This window comes from Podarcis muralis, chromosome 3 (genome assembly GCF_964188315.1).
Source record: "Podarcis muralis chromosome 3, rPodMur119.hap1.1, whole genome shotgun sequence".
Classification (NCBI taxonomy): Eukaryota; Metazoa; Chordata; class Lepidosauria; order Squamata; family Lacertidae; genus Podarcis; species Podarcis muralis.
In genome coordinates, this window is record NC_135657.1 from 48448463 (window position 1) to 48471522 (window position 23060).

The 23060-nt window shown below is 47.9% G+C and overlaps 1 protein-coding gene and 1 long non-coding RNA gene across 2 annotated transcripts; one reads left to right on the forward strand and one right to left on the reverse strand.

Annotated features, from left to right (window-relative positions):
* Nucleotides 1–4928: 4928 nt before the first annotated feature.
* Nucleotides 4929–7080, reverse strand: LOC144327247 (uncharacterized). The gene is made up of 2 exons (XR_013392197.1): nt 6956–7080; nt 4929–6798 (listed from the first exon to the last, which is right to left on the reverse strand). It is a non-coding gene; the product is annotated as an uncharacterized LOC144327247 (long non-coding RNA).
* A 77-nt stretch (nt 7081–7157) lies between these two features.
* DLL1 (delta like canonical Notch ligand 1) lies at nt 7158–22356 on the forward strand. The gene is made up of 11 exons (XM_028723963.2): nt 7158–8099; nt 8798–9130; nt 10380–10440; nt 10767–11024; nt 15110–15170; nt 16030–16160; nt 16336–16505; nt 16623–16839; nt 19666–20458; nt 20584–20698; nt 21633–22356. The coding sequence occupies exons 1-11, from the start codon at nt 8040–8042 to the stop codon at nt 21636–21638; spliced, it is 2205 nt and encodes a 734-aa protein (XP_028579796.1). The 5' UTR covers nt 7158–8039; the 3' UTR covers nt 21639–22356.
* Nucleotides 22357–23060: the final 704 nt, after the last annotated feature.

The following is a 23060-nucleotide window of genomic DNA, read 5'->3' on the forward strand; positions in this document are numbered from 1 at the left end:
TGAGGTGGCCATTCACCACGGGGAAGTGGGCGGGGGGTTATTCCGCATTTCTGGAGTCGGAATAGGCTCGTGTGATATTCCAGGCGGCTAACGGTTCTTCCGTGAACTTCTAAGCCAAACTTAAAAGCGCCCGGTTTTTAACCAGGTGCAGGGGAAGCCCACCTCTGCTAACATGGGGCATTGTGTGGGGCCCCAGGACTCTCGGTGGCTTTTTCTTACCACAGACGCACGAGGCGACCCCTCTGAATTGGCATCCCGGACGTCTCCCCACCCCACCTGTGAGACAGGTGAGGTGGGGCGACGTCCCGGGGGCTGATCTAGAGCTTCCTCCACCGCCAGATCGGGCACCCACCACCAGGCGCGTCCCGCCGCTCCCAGCCACACCCGAACCCAAGTGCAAGACCTCGCCTGCCCATCTAAAGCGCAACTGTGATGCACCTGGTCGCAGCAGCCTGGCATTTCCATCATGCAGTCCGCGCACCACTTATATTATTAGCATAGCCTATGGATTGGTAGGAGGGGAGCAAATGCAGGCATGCAGAGCAAATGCATGCAAAGCAAATAACAGAATCGTAGTATTGGAAGGGACTCCTGCAATGCAGGAATCATATACTCAGCTACCGAGCTAAGACCCTTCCCAATACTCTCTCTCTCTCTGGTAAGGTGTTTTGATTTCAGTGAGGTTTTTCTTGTCCCCCGCACCACAATTTGAAGATACCAAACAAGGGGAGGGGATATTTATTGCATTGAATCCTACCATTCCTCCTGGGAGCTTCAACACATATCTTCCGCACCTCAATCTCATCCTCACAGCAACTTTGTGGGGGATGTCAGGCTGAGAGAGAACAGCTAGCTCAGGGTCGCCCAGTTAGTTTCACGGAGCAATAGGGATTTGAACCTGCATCTCCCTGGTTCTCACCTGACTAGGCCACCTGACTGTTGCTGCTGCTGCTGCAGAGAAGCGACTAGCGTTATAATGAACCCCGATGCTGAGAGGGGAACGGGCAAGGATCTCCCTCACTCAGGTGACGTCGGCCTTTACCCTGAGTTTGCAACCCTGAGATCTGGACCTGTTATCGTTCCACAAGGTATCCTTTCGGTCTGCATCCCTTCTCCCCCGTCAGGAGGGGGGGGGGGAGATAATCCAGAACGGCTCGTTTCGTGCCTTTTTTACTCAAACGGCACCGAGGGGAGATTGGCAGGTGAGACTGAGCCACGACAGACATCACATCGCACAGACAAATGTCTCGCGTGACGCGCGTTCCGGTGGAGCCGGACCGTGCAGGCATTCGGCAAGCAAATTGCGCGCATCCATGTACGAACTGGCCACTTGACTATCGAATCGCTGGCTGGATCTAGCCAGCTCGAGGGATTCACTGCCACAAGATGCGAAGGTGGTGGTCTCTAGCACCGACGTCTTGGAAACAGGGCGAGGCATTTGTGGGGGAGGGAGGGGCGCGACGGGGACTCTTGGTCTGCTCCAACAGTCAGCAGGCCTGGGCCTTTTCTTCCCACCGGAGCCCCCCAAGCTGCTTAGTGTCCTGCCCTGGCGGAAGTTGCAAGGACCCACGGCCCCCTGCCCTCGGATCGCAATCTCTTTCGAGATCCTCCGGAGCCAAAACGAAAGTTTCCCTAAGAAAAGGAAAAGCAGAGAAGCTTCTTCGAGGGCAGGGAGCCGCAGCTTCCCACCCACGCATCCCACCCCCTCTCCCACACACTTTATAATCCCCCCCTTTTTTTTGCAGGGACAAATTCTCCTTGTCTCCGGCTAATGTCTCCTCCGCTGGCTAATGAGCTCGGCGTTGTACAGTAAATTTGCTGAGGAATCAAAAAGTATTTAAAAAGGGGTTGCGGCGCGGCCTTAATGAGGAAGGTAAGGATTTATGGCCTTTTCTGCTGCCGTCTTCCCAAGCGCCGCAAATAAAAACGACGGGGTGGGGTGGGGGGAATGAAGGATAAAGTCCATTCAACATACTTCTAACTTAAGCTGCCTTTGCTGGGTGGGTGGGGGGTGGGAGAGAGAGAGAGAGAGAGAGAGATCCTCCTCCGGGACTGGAAGTGTGAGAGAGGGGAGTATAGAGACACGCAGGAACTGGGAGTGAAAAAACGCCATTTGGTTCGGAGCAGATGGCTGGCTAGGGGGTTGATCGCGTCTAAAGGCGTGTCATCCCCCTTCAGCTCGAATCCCTGAGGGCTCCCCTTGTCTTCAAAATCAATGAAAATTAAAGCGCAGAGAAAGGATGAATGGTTAGACCTCGAGTCCCTCCTTTGTTCGGCCCAGCTACTGGTGGGCAGGAGTTAAACTACAACAGCCTCCTATAGAAACACTTAAGTTAAACAGTCTCCCCGTTAGCACAGCAGCATCTGAAAGAGAAGGGGGGGGGAGGACACACAAGCAAGGAATCGGGGCGGGGGGGGGGAGAGAGAAGGAGGAGGAGGAGGAGGGGAGAGTCAAGAAAAGGAACTTTCTGCTTGATTTCCCCGATACAGAATCGCGTGGCATAAATTAAGTTGGAAGAGAATAAGCGCTTTGGGCAGGATTCTGACGGATTTTACGACGCCTTTCAGTTCCGCTTTGCGGGCCTAATCGAGAAATCTGCGCCGCGTCAGTTTAACAAATCCTTGAGAGCGAAGGGAGGGTGGTTAAAAAGATTCGGAGAGACTTTGGGGGTTCTTTGGGGAAGGGTGGGGGAATCCAGGGGAAAGGGAAAGGTTTCAGCCCCTGCGCGTGTTTAACTTTTGATTCCCACTCCTTCCAAAACAGGAATGTAAATGAGCGAAATCCCCCCTCCCCAGTCGCCTTTCCAAGCTGAATCTACAGTGGATCCTAGATCTGCAAAACCAGCAAAGGGAGAATTCCATCACCCGCTCCTTCTCTCCCTCCTCCCTCCCTCACAATGTTGGCAAATGCCTTAGACAAAACTATGGGGAGCTTCTCTTGCGCAAGACATGAATGGGAATGAGGCTTGAGAAGTCTTTTTTAAAAAAAGAAAGATTGCACTCCAGCCTGACTGATAGTTGGCAAGAGAATGCATTGGTTACACAGCTCAAGCTGGTGGTGATATATACACATACACATTGTACTTCATCTCATTTGTGGTTCCCAAAGAAAGTGCAGTACAGAGGAATGGGGGAAGGCAGGGCATTATGGAACAGCATCTTACTGTCCTCTTGTCCCCACCTGTCCATTCCTCTTGGTTGCTGTCCCAAGAGATAACTGCTGCAATGACTTCTGGAAATCTATAAGCTTCCTGGTAGCAAAAAGCTACAGCATCATTACTGCAATTTTCTTCCAGTTTGTGGAACTGGGCCGAAGGAGAGAGGAGCTCTCGCATGTGCAAACCAACCAGATCCTGAATAAACAGTATAAAACCATAATGTGTGTGATGAATATACATCTGGAGAAAGATGCATCTAAACGTCACTCTGGATTTAAATGGGAGCATGCAGGTTTTTCAACCGATTGTTTCAAAATGATACGTCATCATCATCTCCCTCCTCCCCTTAAACTGCCCAGGTGTGCCAGTTCTAAACAGGTCATGGTGAAACAAAATCCACTGCACTCAGTGAGATTGTTTCCGCTAGTGTACTTAAGAATACATACACTGCAAAAAGAAAAGAAAAAAGCCTTGTGTGTCTCCGTAGCTGATGATTTGCTGCCTGTGTCTGTGAAAACTCGCACACACCTTGTGTGACTCGTTCAATTATTTACTGCATTCAGGTTTCGTGCTCCAGCAGCTGTGCTTATGCTTCACACTAGTATTCTCTTTCATGTTAGTTCTCCGTTGGTTAGCTTGTCTTGTCTTGCGGGATACCTCAACACCACCAGGTTCAAATTCCTGCTGAAATATAAAGATGGCCGAATAGCCTTGAGTCTGTTATGAGCTCAGTCTAACGAAGCGAGATGAGCGCTGCAACCCCAGAGTCTGACAGTCCCTTTACCTTTAACCTACCTCTCAAGGTTGTTGGGAAGGGGAAAGGAATCCCACCCATGTCACCCTGAAGTCCTTTGGGAAAAGAGTGGGATAGAAATGTGTCTGCCCACCAATCTCTCAGTCAACTTAAATCTCCAACAAAACACATAATCCCCTTCTCGCCTGCCTTTGCGTCAGCGTCCAATGTCAGCTTTGGATTGCTCTTCTTTTCCTGAAGCATATGAGGCAACCAGAATCCCAAGAGAAAGATGGAGAAAATACACTTAAAGTATCTTAGCAAGGGGGACAATTATCCACTCACAGCTAGAACAATAATCAATGGCTTAAAATTCCAAGGAGATCAGCTGAATTGAACCTTAGGAAAAACCTGCCTAGGATGAAGGAAGGAAGACTCTCTTGGAAGGGTATGAAAGGTGAAATCTCTCTCTGAGTTATCTCCCTCAATGACTTCTTGTGAATTTCCAGAAGGCATCTCTTGGAATGCTGCACGCGATGGCTGTTGTCTGATCTAGCAAGACAACATTGGCTGTAGCTCAGCTTCTGCTCTGCATACAGAAGGTCCCAGGCTCACTCGCTAGTATCTCCAGGTAGGATCTGGGAGGTCCCCTTTCTGAAACTTGCTGCCAGTCCGCGTAGAAAAGTTATCCAGCAGGAATTCCTGACATGGCTGACTAAGCATGTTGAGGGTTTAAATAAAGGCAAAGTCAGCTTAGAGTAAGAGGACTCCGCAAAGTTGCCTTATACCAAGTCTGGCCTGGTACCATCTTCTGGCAGGGCTGAGAATGGTCCTCAAGCAGGCCCATGCCAGCCCAGATACCTGAGACCAAAGCCAGGACCTTCTGCTTGCAAAGGATGTGCTCTGCCACTGAGCCAGGCTGCCTCTCTAATGTGTGAATCAATGCAAGGAAGGACCAAATCTGTTGCTACTTTGCAGGGAGGAACTGTGTGTTTAGGGGCCAATGTCTGTTGCAGAATCAATACTGGCCTACTATATTCAGTTGGAAGTCTCCAGGTTTAATGGCAATGTCAACGGCTTGGAATGACAGACTCATCTTCTTCCATGCACATTCAAATAGTGATTTTCTTTTAACTGACCTTCACCAGCAACTTGAAGAAGTGTTTTAGATTGTGTGTGTACCCCCCCTCCTTTCGTGCCCCCTCCCCCACTTCCCTCCATGGTAAAATAATTTCTGATCAAGACATCTGCTTCAATGAAAGTCACATTTGCTCCTGCAAAAACACGCTTCCAAAGTGGCCATAAAGAAGAATGAGCAAGCCATACCTACAGGGCACCCATTGTGGCCCAATACTCTCCCTTGCCCACCAGCTTAAGCATCCCCCTGAAAAGCTCTGTTGCAATTCAAATGACATTTACACAGACAGTTACACCTTGCATCCCAATGAAGCACACCAGGCTAGCCTTTGCTGTTTGCTTGTTTACAGAGGTGTTTTGTAACAAGGCCCAAACCAAGGAAGGCGGGGAGAGTGGAGTGGGGGGGGGGGAGAGTCGCCTTCTCTGTCTCCTCGGGCCCCCTCCCTTTCCTCATCAAGTCGAAATTAGTCACCTTCAAACTTTGTGTGTTCAAATCCTACGCTTCTACCATCAGGAAGCAAGGGAGACTAAGAAGACTTGCTCCATCAGCAGCAGCATCCCCCGTGTGTGTGTGTGTTAACCAACACAAAAGCTCCAGTGTCTGATGGATGTGTAAAAAATAATAATAAGGTGACGGTTGGCATAAAGTTTTTTTTTTTTTAGGTAGGGAGGGGAAGGAAGGCTGGAAGGGATTTCTTTAAAAATGTGTGCACATTGTTGTAGAGGCAGTAGCGTGCGCCGAGGGGAGCTCTTTCTCTCGTTTGTATTGTGCAAGGAGCAGGTGCTGCCTACATTACCATACAGCTGAGAGCACAAAGGGCCAACTGATGCAGGCCTCACATAATAACAAACTGCCTTAATGACAGCCACGCGAACGACACACACCAAACTCACTTTTTTTCCCTTCAAAAAAATGAAAAACTAAGCTTCAAGGAGGAAAAAGGCAGAGAGACAGAGTGAAAAAGGAATGGCGATCGTCTTCATCATCATCCTCATCATCCTAGGGGAAGTGGAGCCGTTCCATGCAGTTCACCAAGAATCCAGGGGAAGGGAGGAGGGGTGTGTGTTTCTTTTTGGGTCTTTAAAAAGCAGGACTGTTTACCCAGCCAAGCTCCCCCCCCCCCCCGCATCTCCCCCGCCTGGAACTTAACACATGGGTCTTTCCCGGATTGTTTGAGCATGAGAGTCTCGGGGGTGTGTGCCGCATAATGATCAGCAAAGGGAGCGCGCAGATTCCGAAGTGCTCTCGATACTTTGGGGAACTTAAACCCATCCAGGAGGTCCTGCCGCGTCCTCGAAATTTATTTCCCGCCGCCGCCGCCGCCCCCCGGTTTGCTCCCCCAAGAACACCTCTCACATAGGTAGCCGCGTTGAAGGGAACTTTAAAAGAACACACCCCACAACTACAACTTTGCTCGCCGCGATTGTCTCGCTCGCTCTCCTCCCTCCTCCAGATGGGGGCATTTATAAACCCTCAAAAATATCACAGTGGCCCCACGTGCCAGGTTCAAGGTATTCGGTTTCAGCCGGGCGTAACGCTGATCTGGTTCCTTCCCTCGGTTGAAGGATATCCTTAGCGGCGGATAGATGTCGTTGCCAAGAATGTGCTTTAAAAAACAAAACAAAAACGTGCGTGTTACATTTACACCTTTCAAGACGTTCTGAGTCTCGGCTTGTTTTCCTGCGGGAGCCTCAGTTTCTCCTGCGCTTATAACGTTCAGACGTGAGTGGAAGAGAGGTCGGTCGTGTGTGTCTGGGTGTGACCGTCCCCTGAAAGCAGAAGGGAAAAGGGGGGGGGGGAGAGAGAAGGTTGATTCTTGCAGCTTCCAAATTTGCAGGAATGTAAATGAACCCCCCCTCACTTTTTTGGTGAGAGCCGCAGGGGAGGGGAAGAGGCGGAGGGTTGCCCATTTTACAGCTCACTGACCATTTGGCGATCCATTGAGAGGAGGGCTTGGAAAAGTGGTTCCTTTGTGGCCGCTCTCGCCAGATTGGGGGGCTGCTCATTTGCATCTCATTAGCTATGCAGGCGGCCGGCGAGATATAAGGCAGGCAGGCGCCCGACCGCAGGCAGATCCGTAGCGCTACAGAGCAAGCGAGCGAGCAAAAAAAAAGGGGGGGACAAGAGAGGGGGGGAAAGCCGACAGCCTGCCAGATCCAAGGCGAAAGCAAAGATCACCCACACCTAGAACCACAGAGGGGAGACCCGGGAAGCGCGCACACTCTCACGCGGGCGCCGCCAGTCAGCTGCTCTCGAGTAGCTGCTGAAACAAGACGAGCCTCTTTTGCCTTCCTTTTTTTTCCGGGGTCTTGGATTCCTTCAAGAAAACGAAACAGACTGATCGCAGGTCTCTGCCAGAAAGTGGCGACCAGCAAGCCGGGGGATTTGAAGGCGGCTGCTTGACAACCCACTGCAAAGCTTAAACACACGCCCGCCCAAACCGCCGCCCCTTTAAAAAAAGAGAGGGGGAAAAATCCCCCAGACCACCAGCCCAAAGCAAAACCCCTCTTGCCCTCTTCGCCTGAAGCCACCGGGAATTATCTCCTTCTCGTCCCCGGAGGGATTTCCAGATCGTTGATTATTTTAATCTGCTTTGGGGAGCCTTTTCTCCGCCTCTGGGAATTAAGTGGCTCTTCTCTTCCTTTGGTGGGAGCAGAGGAGCGAAGCGCAACGAAGCCGCCCAGAACTGTCGCCGGGAAGAGGAAAAGCCGAGAGGAGGGTAAAAGTTGCGCCTCGAGCCTAATTCATCTTTAAAAACAATCGCCTCCCAAAGAGCTGTCAGTCATCCAAAGGGCGTATCGAAATCCGCATCGACGGGAAAAGAGCTAGAGACTTGAAACTCGCACATCTCCCTTCTAATTCCCCTCCGGCCGGGCTAGGGAGCGAGAGGTTTGTCGGGACCCATCATCTTGTCAAGACGCCCCTGTTGTGTTGGAGTTGCCTTTTCCCCAAGGGACGGCAAGGAAAGAAGCCCCAATATCTCCCCTCGGGCAACTCACTCCCTCTCAGAATGGGAGGCCAGTCCACGCTGACTCTAGTGGTCTTTTGCGTGCTTCAGTTTCCCTGCCAGGTAAGCACCGGCTGTATATAATGCATGTCTGCGCGCGTGCGGTCGTGTTGACAAACCTCTTGAAACCCGCAAGGCATCGTAGATAGGAAAAGTTGGCGCGTTGCACCTCTCCGGGAAACTTGAAGGGCTACCGAGGGCGGAGGGTGGTGGCGATCTGTAACGAAGCGTTGCCCTTCTCTCCCCCACCCTATGGGTTCCTGTCGCCCCCCCTCCCTCGCTTTAGTGGAGAACCGTCTGCACGCTCGCGCTCGCGTTCACACATACACGCGCGCGGCACAGAGAGAACGAGAGTTCACCTCGGTGGCTTTGCTGGCGCCCCAGTATTAGCGGAACTCCGGTACTCGGGGCACGCGAACTCGGCTGCGCAGGTGCCCCCTGTCGGAGCGCCGCGAGGTGCCATCAATGGGGAGCTTCGCCATTGACAATTCGGCGGCTGCGTTCGACGCGGCGGGGGGCCTGGCCACTGTGCTCTGCGGGGGGCGCGTTGCGCGAACGCAGCCGCTGTCCCCCCCCCCCCCCGCGCGCCGCCTTGCCTGGAATCAGCGCAGAACTTCCATTGATAAATTTGCTCCGCCCCCCTCTGGGCGCTCGCCTCCCAATCGCCAATTTGCGGCTCCATTTCCGAGGGCCAAGAGCTCCCCCCACGTCCCCCCCCCTAAGTTGCTAATGGTGGCTCCCGCTCCTGCTTCCTCCTGCAGGTCTGGAGCTCCGGCGTGTTCGAGTTGAAGCTGCAGGAGTTCGTCAACAAGAAGGGGCTTCTGGGCAACCGCAACTGCTGCCGGGAGGGTTTCGGCGGCGCCGTGCCCAGGGGCGGCGCGGCGCCTGGGCTGCAGCAGTGCGACTGCAAGACCTTCTTCCGCGTCTGCCTCAAGCACTACCAAGCCAGCGTGTCCCCGGAGCCGCCTTGCACCTACGGCAGCTCCATCACCCCGGTGCTGGGGGCCAACTCCTTCAGCGTGCCCGACAACGCCGCCAGCAGCGACCCCTCCTTCAGCAACCCCATCCGCTTCCCCTTCGGCTTCACCTGGCCGGTAAGTTCACCCGGCCTCCGTTACGGGGGGTAAAGAACAGGGAGGCTGCGGGGGGGGGAGGGGGAGAGCAGCGCAAGCTAAGGAAAGGAGCCATCGCTTTCCTCTTTGGTCTCCCTGTTTACAAAACACTTTTAACTACGCCCCCCTAGTGTTGTTTGAACAAATGCAGATTAGAATTGCCGTTCCCTGTGTGTAAGTGCACTTTTAGGATTCCAGATTAGTGAGCGCATGCTCATGGTCAGATAAGGCTGCTGCAGAAGACTGGGGGGAACTTGCTTTTTAACTAGGCGTTTTAACCTTTCCAGTGCTTGTCAAGACTCGGATGGGGTTAGGGCACTGGGGTGGGACTGTGGATTCAGAAGCAGGGATGGAATCGGGAAGAGAGCTTTGTGTGTGTGTGTGTGTGTGTTTATTTGTAGCCTTTGATGCAACAGCGCAGCTCAAAAGAGTGTCTGCTTCACAAATCCAGGCTTCTCCCCAACTCCCCACGATATGCCCTTGCTCCTTGAGACCTTGCTTATGCTGCTGCCAAGCTAATGGCTGATTGCCGCTGCCAAGGTTGCTAGATGCTTTTTAATGCAAAGCGACCTCCTGACTTCAAGGCTGCATCCTTTTGGTCCAGAATCGGCACATTAGTGTCATCATGTATCTGCAACTCCCTGCTTTCCGAGGAGTGAAGCCAGATTAGTGTTCCAGAGAGAGCAGTTCTGACCTCGCAATACTGTTGGCAGGGCCAGCTTGTGTCTCATTAGTGGCCTCAGCCAGTCAGCTGGAGGGAGGGTGATAATAGGGGTGGCTGCACATACTTTACTGCGACTCCATTCTCCCTGTCTTTCCATTATGGAAATGGCTATGTCATTGTCATTTCTGCCCGGAATTCCCAAAGGCTTCATCTACCCCGCTATCTCCTCCTCCAGCCCATTACCTCTCAGGCAGTGTGCAGAGAAAAAGTGCGAAGGCTGACAGTGATGCCCCTTCTCCCGCTCCCTCCCCCACTTTCCCCTCTCTGCTCCTTTTTAACACCACATCCTGTGCGGAGCAGGCTGAAAAAACAGGCCAGGAAGCAACTTTTCAAAAAGCTCTGCCATTTCCTTGAGGAAAGTGAAAACAGGCTGGAGTCAGGGGATCAGAGAGTCACGCTGGCTGGGCACACATATTCCTGCCCCTCCTGTGACCATATTATTTCTGCTGACTGTAGATGTTTGCTCTCATTGTTTTCTCTGTGTTCTTTAAAAATCTTATTTTCCAGGGCACTTTCTCTCTCATCATTGAAGCGCTGCACACAGACTCCCCTGATGATCTCAACACAGGTAAATGGCTTTTTCCAAGTTCCACTCAGGACTGTTGCTTTATGGGTCCATGATATGCCTGCTTTTCCAGTTAGTGAACTTTTCCAGTCCCAATAGCAGCCACTTACTTCTAAGGAAGTCCCATTGGAGTCAGTGGGACAATTCTACCTGGATCAGTGGCAACCTATAGCTTTTCCATACCTGCTTAAAAATTCTCACCCCTCCCTGAACTACTCTAAATTTCCAGTGTAATCTTAAGCTTTCAATTTATTTAACTGCATTCCTGTTCTCTCTCTCTCTCTCTCTCTCTCGCTCTGCTCCCCCACCCTCTGCCTTCTGTTTTGCAGAGAATCCAGAACGCCTCATTAGCCGCCTGGCTACGCAGAGACATTTGACTGTTGGCGAAGAATGGTCCCAGGACCTGCACAGCAGTGGCCGCACTGACCTCAAGTATTCCTACCGTTTTGTGTGTGATGAGCACTACTACGGAGAGGGCTGTTCTGTCTTCTGCCGCCCCAGGGATGATGCCTTTGGCCACTTCACTTGTGGAGAGCGTGGAGAGAAGGTCTGCAATCCTGGCTGGAAGGGGCAGTACTGCACTGACCGTGAGTGTCCTCAAGGAAATCCTCATTTGTCTTTCTAAAGTTCTTTGGTGCCACCGATTCTCTCTCTCTTCCCCGCTCATGCATTGGTGCAAACATGTCCCATTCAGAAACGAGTGTGCTTGCTAGGGAGAATTTAAAAAAGCCACATACCAACAATAATATAATGAAAGGGACAATGACAATAAAGGTATCGTATCGTATCGAAGGAAATTTAAAATTTAAATCCTGAATCTGTAGTTCTTAAGGAATAAGGATAAAATATATTAGAATTACCAAAAAAAAATGCTTTGTACACTAAACAGCAAATAATATTGGACACTTCTTTTTGGTGGCAATAGATCGATGAGCTCCTAGAAAAAGTAGAAGGTGCCAAGGCATTAGGAGACTTCCTGTCAGCAAAGTTATGGACATGATGCAGCCAACACTTTGGATTTGCATGACTTTTATTGGGAGAGTAAAACAGGTTCCTGGCTGTCCCACTGAAATCAGTGGAATTTGAAAGTGCTTGACACTGGCTGGATTGGATCCTTAAAAATTGCCAACGAAAATCCAAAGGTGCAGAATTCAGGAACCTGACCTAAAATAAACATCACCTTCAGGGCAAATCAGCAAAATAATGATGGGAGCTATATAGAAGGTTTGGACAAATATTTAGAGCATTTTATTCCCACCCCACGCCTAGCAGATACAGAATTCCTAACTCCACCTTTAATGGTAGGTGAACAGTGGCATCCAATGGGTCTGACTAACATAGTATTATGTTACTAGTTGGGCTAATAGCATTATAGTACACATTAAAACATACACATTTCTACAAAATTCCTGCAGCCTGTCTTATCTATTGGCTGTGATGTAGCCAAATTGTGCATGTAGCCGAATTGGCAATTTTGCAGCAAGTGCTTTTCTGAACAAATACACCAATAAATGTGACATGACATGCTGCTTTTTCCTACTATAGGGTATCAGACTTACTATTAATTTACAGAATTTATGGCAGTGCCTGCAACACATTCTTGACTTTTAGTTCTTTTTCATTCTTTAAACATTTGCCAAATTCCAAAAAAATTAAGAACATCCACTAACGTAAACAGTAAACACATTCTATACATACAATAGATTAGGCTGCAGTCCCAAACACATTTGCCAGAGAGTAAAGGACCATTGAACACAGAGATACTTACTTCAGAGTAAATATGCATAGAATTGCTTGTAATGCACATTAACATGCATACAGCTTCACCAAGTTCTTGCCCTGTGTGACATGACATGATTGTTAATCAATAGTGTCAAGTCTAATATAGCTAATCCCCTCTTAGTTATTTAGCATGCACATTGCATAGCAAACCTATGAACCAAATGTAGTCAAATAGTTTAATCACTATTTAGCAGCCCAATCAGTTTTCCCCCTTTTTTCAGCCACAGCTTCTTGTTTTATTAGCAGAGGGAGGACTTTCCCTATTATTGCATAAGAGTTAAGGCTCATGGTAGCATTAAGTGCTAGAGTCAGTATGCTAAATTTGCATTGACATTTCCAACTCAGAATGCCAACATTCTCTAAAAGGGGTGGGGAACCTCTGCCTCCACCCACCCCAGCTTCAAACCAGAGGTCCTCAAACACCTGGAGGGTCCAAGGTTAGCCCCTACCACCCTGCACTCTGATATATCACCCTCTGCCACCCAGGCTCCTCTGGGAGGAAGCACAGATAGATAGATGATAGATAGATAGATAGATAGATAGATAGATGTACACAAAACAAAGATGGAAATCAAGGACAGGCATTGAAACATTCCTAAAAGTCATTCTGCTGATTGACAGCTGCATTTCTGCACTTGGCACTTTAAAGTTGTTAAAGACTATCCCCCTCTCCCAAAGATCAGGCCAGCATAATTGTGGGAGGAGTAAAGAACAAACACACCAGGCACACAGAGAGAGAAATTCAAGGGAAGTGTTGAATTTGGTTCACTTGAAGGTGTGGAAAATGCAACCCCCACACTAAAGTCAGTGAGCATTCTTTCCTTGACTTCAGTGACATCTGAATTGCATCCCACATGGTTGTTTTTTTAAAGGTCTTATTTAGTTTTTGAGTTCTTAGTTTCAGTTTTGGTAATGTCATTGATAGCAGTAATGATAGTGGAGGAAACATGGGTGTCCATAGGACCTTTTTTTTTGGGGGGGGTGTATTTTCTTGGGGTGGAACACTAAAAGGCAGTGGGCAGGTTAGGTGCTCATCAAAAATGAGGAGTCTCTGCACATATTGTCTCCTTTCTTGGGATCTACAAATGTTATAACCTTTTTTTTTAATTTAAAAAAGGTGGGAATTGGGGGATTATAGTTCATTGGTGGTAGGAGGACTGTTCTCCCCTTGCCCTTCCATGGATCCCCACAGGAGTTTGGAGGCATGTGGGTACATTTTATAGCCTGGCAAGAGAAATTTGAATGTCCTTGTCCAAACCTAGTGAGCCAGGGATGCCAATAACTCCAAAAAATGGCCTGGAGCTGTACCAAAACATCAACAAACCAGGATCTGAAAGTTGCACCCCACAAGCTCCACATGTTCCAATGGGTTTGGCACTCCACCATGCCACCTGAGGGAACTTCCAAAAGCAGATTGTGATATGGTATGGCTGTGTGCTATTCAAAAGAAAACAAAAGCTTACAAAGGCCACTGGGCATGCCCCAAGCCCTTGGGTGTGTCTAAAGTAGTACGTTGGATCCTTGCCATTATGATAAGATGTGTCCAATGTAATTGCCGCTGTTTGTATGTGTGTGCTTTTTTTTTTTTTAAAGAAAACACTGTTGAATGGATTGACACTGCCCAGGCTCAGTATCTGTTCAGAGAGGGTGGGCAGAAGTCTGAGCCAATGCAGCGAACAGAGGGCTTGTGTTTCCCATCATAACACTTAGTCTTCTTGCCTCCTCCTCCTTTCGCATTAGACATGGAGGAGCGCAGAATGAAACGGCTTTAGGAAAATTTTTGCCTTTGACTCCTTAGTTGATGTTGCCTTCTGAAGCCCCTTTGTATTACTGGTGTAGACTGACTGTGTCTCCGTCCTTCTTTTTCTTTTTAATAAGCTGAGTTTGAGGAGCGAGTTAGAATACATGCCACCTTTTTTTTTGACCAATGGGGGTGATGTCACCCTAGAAGCCGAGGAAATAAATAAACAAACTGCAGGCTTTCCTCACAGGCCTGCTTGCCCTCCCCACCCCCACTCCCGCTGCCCATTCAGTTCACTTTTTTTGAGACAGTCTGATTATCGGCCCAGCTTTTCCTCGTCTTCTGTTTCTCCTTCTCTGGGGCTCGTCATTGTCTCTGGCTTGCTTTGTTGAATTAAAACTTGCAGTGCCTGCTTAATGAGTTCCATAACCAGGCAAAGTAATGAGCAGAAGTCTTCCCTCCTGCTGGCCTGCTTACTTCTTTGCCATTGCTGCCTGTGTGTGTGTGTGTGTGCGCGCGCTCCCTAGGCCTCTTCGCTCCCGCCTCCCTTTCTGGGTGTGTGAAAGAACTTTGGACTTATTTATTTGAATAAGAAGAAAAATCACTGCGCGTGCCATAGATTAGATCTGGGCAGGGATAGGCTGTTCGGGAAGCACATCTTGGCCCTGATTGGCCGCAGGAGGTTGGGGGTATTGTTGCAGTGGGGCAGCTGCTGGGAGAGAATAGACAATAGAGCAGCTGTCCTGGCTGGCACCCTGCACACCAGCTGTCCACCCTTATCTGCTCTCTCTCTCTCTCTCTCACTCACTCACACACATACACACACACACTCTGAGGACAGCAAGAGGAGGAGCTGTGTGCATAGACTGGCGGGGTGGGGGGTGGAGGGAGAGGACTTCTGACCCTTGCCGGGAAGAAAAGGCGGGCGGGAGCAATTGTGAGGTCTCTTTTGTCCATGGGCAACTGTATTAAGGGGAATGTTCATCCCTGGCGATAAGTAAAGGACCCAGTTATTAAGCAAGATCAATACGCCAGAGTTTAATTCAGCTGCTGTTACCAACTCAGCCCTAGTGAAAGGAGTTTGACTCACTCCACCCTCCCCCCCCCCAAAGGCTTATCTGTACATTTCTGCTCCTTTGTGTTTTTCAGCAATTTGCTTGCCTGGATGTGATGAGCAGCATGGATTTTGCGACAAGCCTGGGGAATGCAAGTAAGTTTTCGGAGCTCTTCGTCCTCTGCCCCTCCCTCCCACCCCAGCCCTCCTGCCTGCAGACTGGATCTGAGAATCCCAAATAGATGACATGAAATGCCTTAGAAGTTTTGCCCGATGGTTGGGTGAGATGTCCCAGTAATATGAAGTCAAAGTATTAATCCAGAAATTGAAACACCCCCCCCCCCCGAAGTCTGGGCTTACATCTCTGTCTTGTTCAGCTTTCACTAGGAAATGAAGTTTTGGGATGAGGCTTACTTCCTAGCAGGAGTGCATAGGATTTCAGCCATAATGAGTTCAAATTCGATGACCTTATGAAGCCCTGGCAAAAATTACAATCGCTTAAATGATAGCTGCAATAATGAGCAGTGGAGTATTGCAGTTCCAGGAACCAAATCTAGTGGAGAGCTGGCGTGCTGTAGAATAGAAGATTGAGTGTCGTATTTAGGAAAAGACCTGGGTCTAAATTTCTTCTAAATTACAAAAATAGTTGGCCTTAGGAGATATCTCAAGATACAGGGTTGGTGGGATCAAATGGGATCATCCCATGTATACTGCACAGAACGTCTTGGAGGAAGGGCGGAAGTGTGATCAATAATAAACCAAGGCCACCGTCTTAAGCACTTTATGCTCCGAAATGAGTTCCATTCAAATCAAAGAGTTTGAATGGAATGGAAAATTCTGTATTCAGTCTGCGAAAGAAGCATCTATTAATAGTTTAGGAATATGGCTTCCTTGATTGTTAAGGAAGTTTTTCCCCCTGGGGTTTTCTGTTTTTGTTTTTAGCTTCAATGGGTTTGCAGTTTGTGGTAGGATTTCCTGTACTGATAGTCTGATATTTTTGATTTTTTTAAAATAGATGCCGAGTTGGTTGGCAGGGGCGTTACTGTGACGAGTGCATCCGGTACCCAGGTTGCCTTCATGGTACCTGTCAACAGCCGTGGCAGTGCAACTGTCAGGAAGGCTGGGGCGGTCTCTTTTGTAACCAGGGTAAGTTCTTCACCTTTCATAGTAACATGACTTGATCCTCCTTGAACTAAGACTGCAATCCTATGCATGCTTACCTGGGAATAACTTACAGTGGAGTTGCTTCTGGAAGCTGTGTAATGTCCTTGCGAAACCGTGTGTCCTTACAGACATGCCTCTTGTTTTTAATCTTCTGTAGATCTCAATTACTGTACACACCACAAGCCTTGCAAGAATGGTGCCACTTGTACCAACACTGGCCAAGGGAGCTACACCTGTTCTTGCCGTCCTGGCTACACCGGAGCCAACTGTGAGATTGAAATCAATGAATGTGATGCCAATCCTTGCAAGAATGGAGGGAGCTGTACTGTAAGTTTCTAAAATGTTATTAATTAATTAATTAATTAAAAGTAGTTTTAAGAGATGCTTACGGTAATCTCAGTATGCAATATAGGCTTCTAAACACCACACTCTTCTTTGCAACAGGATCTTGAGAACAGCTATTCTTGTACCTGTCCACCTGGCTTCTATGGTAAAAACTGTGAGTTGGGAGCAATGACTTGTGCTGATGGTCCGTGCTTCAATGGAGGGCGGTGCACAGACAACCCGGAAGGTGGATACAGCTGCCGTTGCCCAGTGGGTTACTCTGGATTTAACTGTGAAAAGAAAATTGACTATTGCAGCTCCAGTCCCTGTGCTAATGGTAAGCTAAACCAGTCTTTGACCGATCCGTTCAAGACTAATGAGCATTTTGCCATGACCGTCAATGAAAAGTTGAATGAACTTCCCATTTAAGTTTGTGTAACTTTCAGGGGAAGTGAATGAACTTCCCATTGAGGTTCACTTAAGGCCCCATAATGTGAATTCCCGTTTTAGCAGAGGGAAGAGTAAGATCCAATCCAAGTCAAGTGGTGTCACGAGAGGTGTATGCAGCTTATGCATGCTTATTCAGAAGGAAGGCCCAAATTGTTCAAGTGGGGCTTACTCTGAAGTGTGCCGTGGCCTTGGGTTGGATTGTGCCAAGTCAGAGGGGAAAACCCACAAACTTCGCAGCATCTTTCTAAAAATTCACAGTGGGTGAATATTGGCTAGACATCTTTTGAAGGGGGCATTTTGTTTTGGATAGAATTTTTGCAATGGCTATCCTGAGGTGCTCAAGGTGGTTTATAACTGGAACCCTGAAAATGGAAGACAGAGAATAAACAGGACCTGCAGCAAAATGGTGCAGTATGGCTAGTATGGTTGTCCACTAGCCTGACTCAGCAAGACTCTTTTGGTGTAACTTCAAAAAGTTGCAGTCTTACGCATGTTTACTTGGGAGTAAATCCCAATGAACTCAGTAACTCTTACTTCTGAGTAGACACGCAAAGAATTGTTCTGCGCATCTGTCTTGCCTAGTATAAATGCTGTGTTTCTCAACAGTGTCAGCTTTCCCTTTTCAGTTGAATAAATCGCTGCTCGGCCTGTGGCTGGAAGGTTGCATGTTTGGAAGTTCTTTCTCCCAAATGCTCCTTAAACAAGGAAAACCTAGCATATCAGGAAAGAGAGCCATCTCCTGCCCCCCCCTTCTCCCTGTGGTGTACAGGCAGGCTTTTAACTTTTAAATATAAGGTTCACACCTATGAGAACTCTTCTCTTCAGCTCCCCATGCCTGCCCCAAAGTAGCTTGAGGTAGTGCAGTCTAGGAAATGGCCGCTTGGTTCTCTCTGCTAAATGTCTAGAAGAAATCCCCCTGTCCATGCCTGTTGCTCTTCCCAAATTGTTCCTGTCATATGGTCTTAAGCAATGAGTGTAGAGAGCAGAACCAGTTTGTTCTTCTGCTTTTCAGCTGAGGGAATTGGCATCAGACGGGCTGCTTCCTATTCTCTGATGGTTCTTTTTAATTGCACTTTTGGCTTGAGTTTAGTAAGTAAGGTTATGCTTATGCTTCAGATTCTGTTGCGGTTCAGTTTTTAAGAAATGACCTGGACCAGCTTGATACCCTGACTATATGTCCTCCTCTGTGTGTTTAAGAATTGGGTCACCAGATCTGGACATTTGTTTTCTATATAGAACATACCCCTTTGAAATGCTGGAGCAGTGAAATATGGCAACCGCAAAACCATTTCATTTATTTGTTTTACAAATCCTTATCTTGCCTTTCTGTAGACCCCCAGAGCAGCTCCTAAGCAATAAAATCACATAACAACCAAATACAAAATGTCCACTAGAATCCTAGACACACCTCATCGAGAAGTAGTCATGATAAAATGGGGAGCTGGTGGGAGCTTTTCCAGCCTTGGGACCACATTCCCTTGGGGGCAACTTCCAGGGCCCTCCTACCAGTAATGGAAGTGGCTTAAGCAGGTGTGGCCAGACGCATGCCACTCCCCATCCTCCACCCAGGCAAGCAAAAGGTGTTATCACACTTCCAGGACACATTCCAGCCAGGTAAAACCATAAGAGAAAGATGTGGAGCAGGACCAGGGAGGCCGCAGCCAAGAGGACATGGCCTGGGTAGAGTCCCCAGGGCTGCAAAGTGAGGCCCAGAGAGCTGCATATGACCCCTAGGCCTGAGGTTTCCCCACCCCATTGTAAATGATTCAAAACTGTTTCTAGTAAGAACCATAAAACTGGCTGATAACAGAGCACACCTTAAAGGCCTGTGGATCTTTTTCTTTTTTTTTTTACAAGTTATTTTTACAAGTTCCTTTTAAAGCCTCAGTACTGATGGATCTCAGTTGGCAATATGTTTCATCATGCCTTGAAGGCAGCCTGCCAACTATGTGTGTCAGAGTGAAGCTGCAATCCTGTAGCTGAAAGTAAGCCCTGTAATAAGACATTTGATTGTACTGGGCTTCCCCTGCGTTTTCTACCGTTACAAAGGCTCTTTGGGCTATGTTTTCCTTGCTTTCCTACACAATGAAGCAATACGCTGTGAGGCTGTGAATACTGCATAACTTCAGGGATTATCCATACTTTCTCCTGCATTTTGATCATATTGCGTACCATTTAATTCCAATGGGACTGGAAGCTTTTCTCATTGTGCTATGGCTGTGCCTCTCGAAAATCCAATCTTACCCATCGAATTGGATCTTGCAGTGTGCATGGAAAAACCAAAGACATTTTGCTTAAACCGAGTTTCATTTCAGTGGAGAAGATCGGATTATCACATCCTCAGAGCAATGTGAAAGGCTCTTGGGCCCAGGGAAATTAATATGATCCAAATGCAGATCTGGCAAAAGGGTGGATGAGCTGTTGGTCTGACAGGGCTGTTTAAAGGATGCTGTCGACTGGGAACTGAAAAGATGTGTTGTCTAATGGATAAGAGGCTTGTCTTTGGCCCTGTGAGATCTGGAGTCAGGACCCCACTTGGCCATGAAGCTTGGGTCACTGTTTCTCAGCCAGATCTACCTCGTAGGATTGTTGCTAGAAAAAAAAATAGAAAAATCCCACGTGCTCTTTGGCGAAAAGGCAGTTTTGCAGATGCTATAAATGGTCACTCCTGGGCTATATACTGATCTCATTTGTCCTCTCTGATGTTTTGCAGGAGCCCAGTGTGTTGATCTGGGGAATTCCTACATATGCCAATGTCCGGCTGGCTTCACCGGAAGACACTGCGATGATAATGTGGACGATTGTGCTTCCTTTCCTTGCTTGAATGGCGGGACCTGTCAAGATGGGGTTAATGATTATTCTTGCACCTGCCCTCCGGGTTACAGCGGGAAGAACTGCAGCACTCCCGTCAGCAAGTGCGAACACAGCCCTTGCCACAATGGGGCTACTTGCCACGAGAGGAACAACCGCTACGTGTGCGAGTGCGCTCGTGGTTACGGGGGTCTGAACTGCCAGTTTTTGCTCCCCGAACAGCCTCCGGGGGCAGTGACTGTTGACATCACTGAGAAGTACACCGAGGGGCAGAGTTCGCAGTTCCCATGGATTGCAGTATGCGCCGGGATTATCCTGGTTCTGATGTTGCTGCTGGGCTGCGCCACTGTGGTTGTCTGCTTCCGGCTCAAAATGCAGAAGAGGCAACAGCAGCCCGACCCGTGCCGAAGCGAGACGGAGACCATGAACAACCTGGCCAACTGCCAGCGAGAGAAGGACATTTCCATCAGCGTCATTGGCGCCACCCAGATTAAGAACACCAACAAGAAAGTGGACTTCCACAGCGATAACGCGGACAAAAACGGCTACAAAGCCCGGTACCCGTCAGTGGATTACAATTTGGTGCATGAACTCAAGAATGAGGACTCTGTTAAAGAGGAACACAGCAAATGTGAAGCTAAGTGCGACACGTACGACTCCGAGGCAGAGGAGAAAGGCGCAGTACAACTAAAGAGGTAGGTTAAGGAGGGTGGCAGGGGGTGGTTTCAGCATGCCCCTTACGAAGTGCAGGTGGCATATTCGAGCTGGTCGCCAAAGCAGCCGTCTCATCCTTGTCTCCTGTTTTCTTTTTGGCTTGTAGTGAACTGTCTGAAAGGAAACGGCCAGAATCGGTATACTCCACTTCGAAAGACACAAAGTACCAGTCGGTGTATGTCATATCAGAAGAGAAAGATGAATGCATCATAGCAACGGAGGTTGGTATATTCTCTAATGCGCTCGAAAGGCAAACTTACCCATCCAACTTCCCAGCTAACTAGAGTCAGCCAGCAAATTCCGTCCGCTCACCAATGCTGTGCTAGCTTAGACTAGCTGAAATTGGATCTGGCTTTGAGTTGCTGTTCTTAATTGAATCCCGCAATCTGTTGCTCTTCCCGATGCAACCCAGTTCTTCAAGCTGTTCTTTGCAACTGGGGACTTGAAGAGGAGTTAATTGGTTTGGTACATAGGAATAGTCCAGTGGAAAGTAAGTAGGGCAATTCCAGAGTAGATGCCTATAAAGCTATGCTCGGTGGTACAGAACATGGTTTGCATGTAGAAGGTCCCAGGTTCCGTTCCCAAGATCTCCAGGTAGGGCTGGTAAGCCTGTTATTGTGTAGACATGGATGGACTAATGGCAGCTTTCTGTGTTCCAAGGAAACTGCCCCATAGGTTGTATGTGTATCCATTGCTATTGAAAAACCACCTACCGATTCCAGTGGATTGCATCAGTTACTAGGTTAGGTACTTTAGTAGTACGAAATCACAAATGTGTCCTTAAAGAGAAAGGCATCCGGTAGGCTGTGGTTCAAGGGGAGACCCTACAAGGCATCTGCATATGAGAATGTATAAGATTGTATGCAAATTGTTGTTCCCAGTCTTCCTTCTTGCCTGATAGCCTTGCAAATAATTCCACTTAAGTGCTTAGTCTACACAAATACTGCTAAACCACCTGTACTTATTGGGGGCATGAAGGGAAGAACCAACTTCCATAAAATTAATTGTCTGGAAGAGATGCTTGCTTCCTGCAGGTGACCAGACAAGCGCCTGTTTTCTATATCTGGCATCGTACTGGGAGGGTCTTGTACCTTCATCTTTTGTACCTTCATCAATTCACTCTTGCTTTCTCTCCCTCCCTCCAACTTTACGCAGGTGTAAAGGAAAGACGATATGGCAAGATTGTTGTTTTGGAACAATTTTCAAAGGTGATATGCCCCAATGAATGCTGCTGAACAAGAAAGGGAGAGAGATTCCTTCACTGACTGCTGCTGAGAAACTAAATTCAGGCTGAGCTGGTTCTCTACTGAAGTTAGCAAAAGTGACTGCAAATAATACATGGTGGACACTAGGCCAGGGTCTGTGTTCAAAGATACCTGTTGCACTGCCTTTTATGACTATTTATCATTGCACTATGGTCAGTTGCTTTTTTTTCTATATATATTTAAGTGAACGGACTTAATTCCTACATAAGAAGCATGCACTGCCTGAAGTGTATCTTTTGGATTCTTATGAGCCAGTCGTTTCTTGAATTAGAGATACAAACACTGCCTTTATTGTCCTTTTTATACTAAAATGTGTTTTTACTAGGTGGGGGAAAAGTGTGTTATTTTTTTTAAAACTGTAAAAAAATTATTTTCAGGATATTTGTAAAGCTTGAGTATTTTGTGACGTTTCTTTTTTATAATTTAATTTTTTTGGTAAATATGTACAAAGGCACTTCGGGTCTATGTGACTATATTTTTTTGTATATAATGTATTTATGGAATATTGTGCAAAATGTTATTTGAGGTTTTTTTTTTTACTTTTTTTTTTGGTTAATGAAGAAATTCATTTTTAAACTATTTTTCCAAAATAAATATTATTAATGATATCCAAAGTAACATTTGTGAGTTTGTTTTTTTTAAAACATAACACTGTTGGACCATATTCTATCATTCATCTTCGTCATCTGAAGGTAGACGGACGGATAGATGAGTCCATTTCTTGCTCCATATCAGAGTTGCATGGCTTTGGACTCAATGCATGCAGCTCTCAGGTCATGACTCAGTGACAGAGCACCTTTCTTGCATGCAGAACGTGCCAGGTTAAATCCCTGGCATCTCCAGGTAGGGCTAGGAGAGACCCTAGAGCAGAACTTTCCAAACTGTGTGTTGGGACACATTGGTGTGTCAGCTGCAGTGTGTAGTTGTACGAATGCTTGCAGCACTCCTCCTGGGGCTGGAAAGGGTTAGTTTAACCACTGGTTTGCTAGTAAAACTTGTGGGATGTAACATCACTGAAGCAGTCAAATACAACATTTGCTGTTTGCCCAGAGTGGACTGACAGGGGACTTCCTGTCACACATGGTCTGGAGCATCCTTCTCCTGTGTGTGACCAGGTAGAGGGGCGTGACCCTGGCGTAGACCCTATAAAAGGGCCAGTCACGCAGCCATCTTCCTCTTGATACTTTCTTGATGCCCTTCTCTCCATTTTGCCTTTTGCTCTCTGCTGGCTCTCAGCCAGCACCACATGGCTCATCCCTACAGAGGAGGAAGCCACACTTTGTATCTCTATAAATGTAACTGCAACTATAAACTAAAG

Coding starts and splice junctions, on each gene's coding strand:
- DLL1 (XM_028723963.2), top strand. CDS start 8,040: ATGGGAGGCCAGTCCACGCTGACTCTAGTGGTCTTTTGCGTGCTTCAG. Junction 9,131..10,379: donor CCTTCGGCTTCACCTGGCCG/GTAAGTTCACCC, acceptor CTTATTTTCCAG/GGCACTTTCTCTCTCATCAT. Junction 16,506..16,622: donor AGAATGGAGGGAGCTGTACT/GTAAGTTTCTAA, acceptor TCTTTGCAACAG/GATCTTGAGAACAGCTATTC.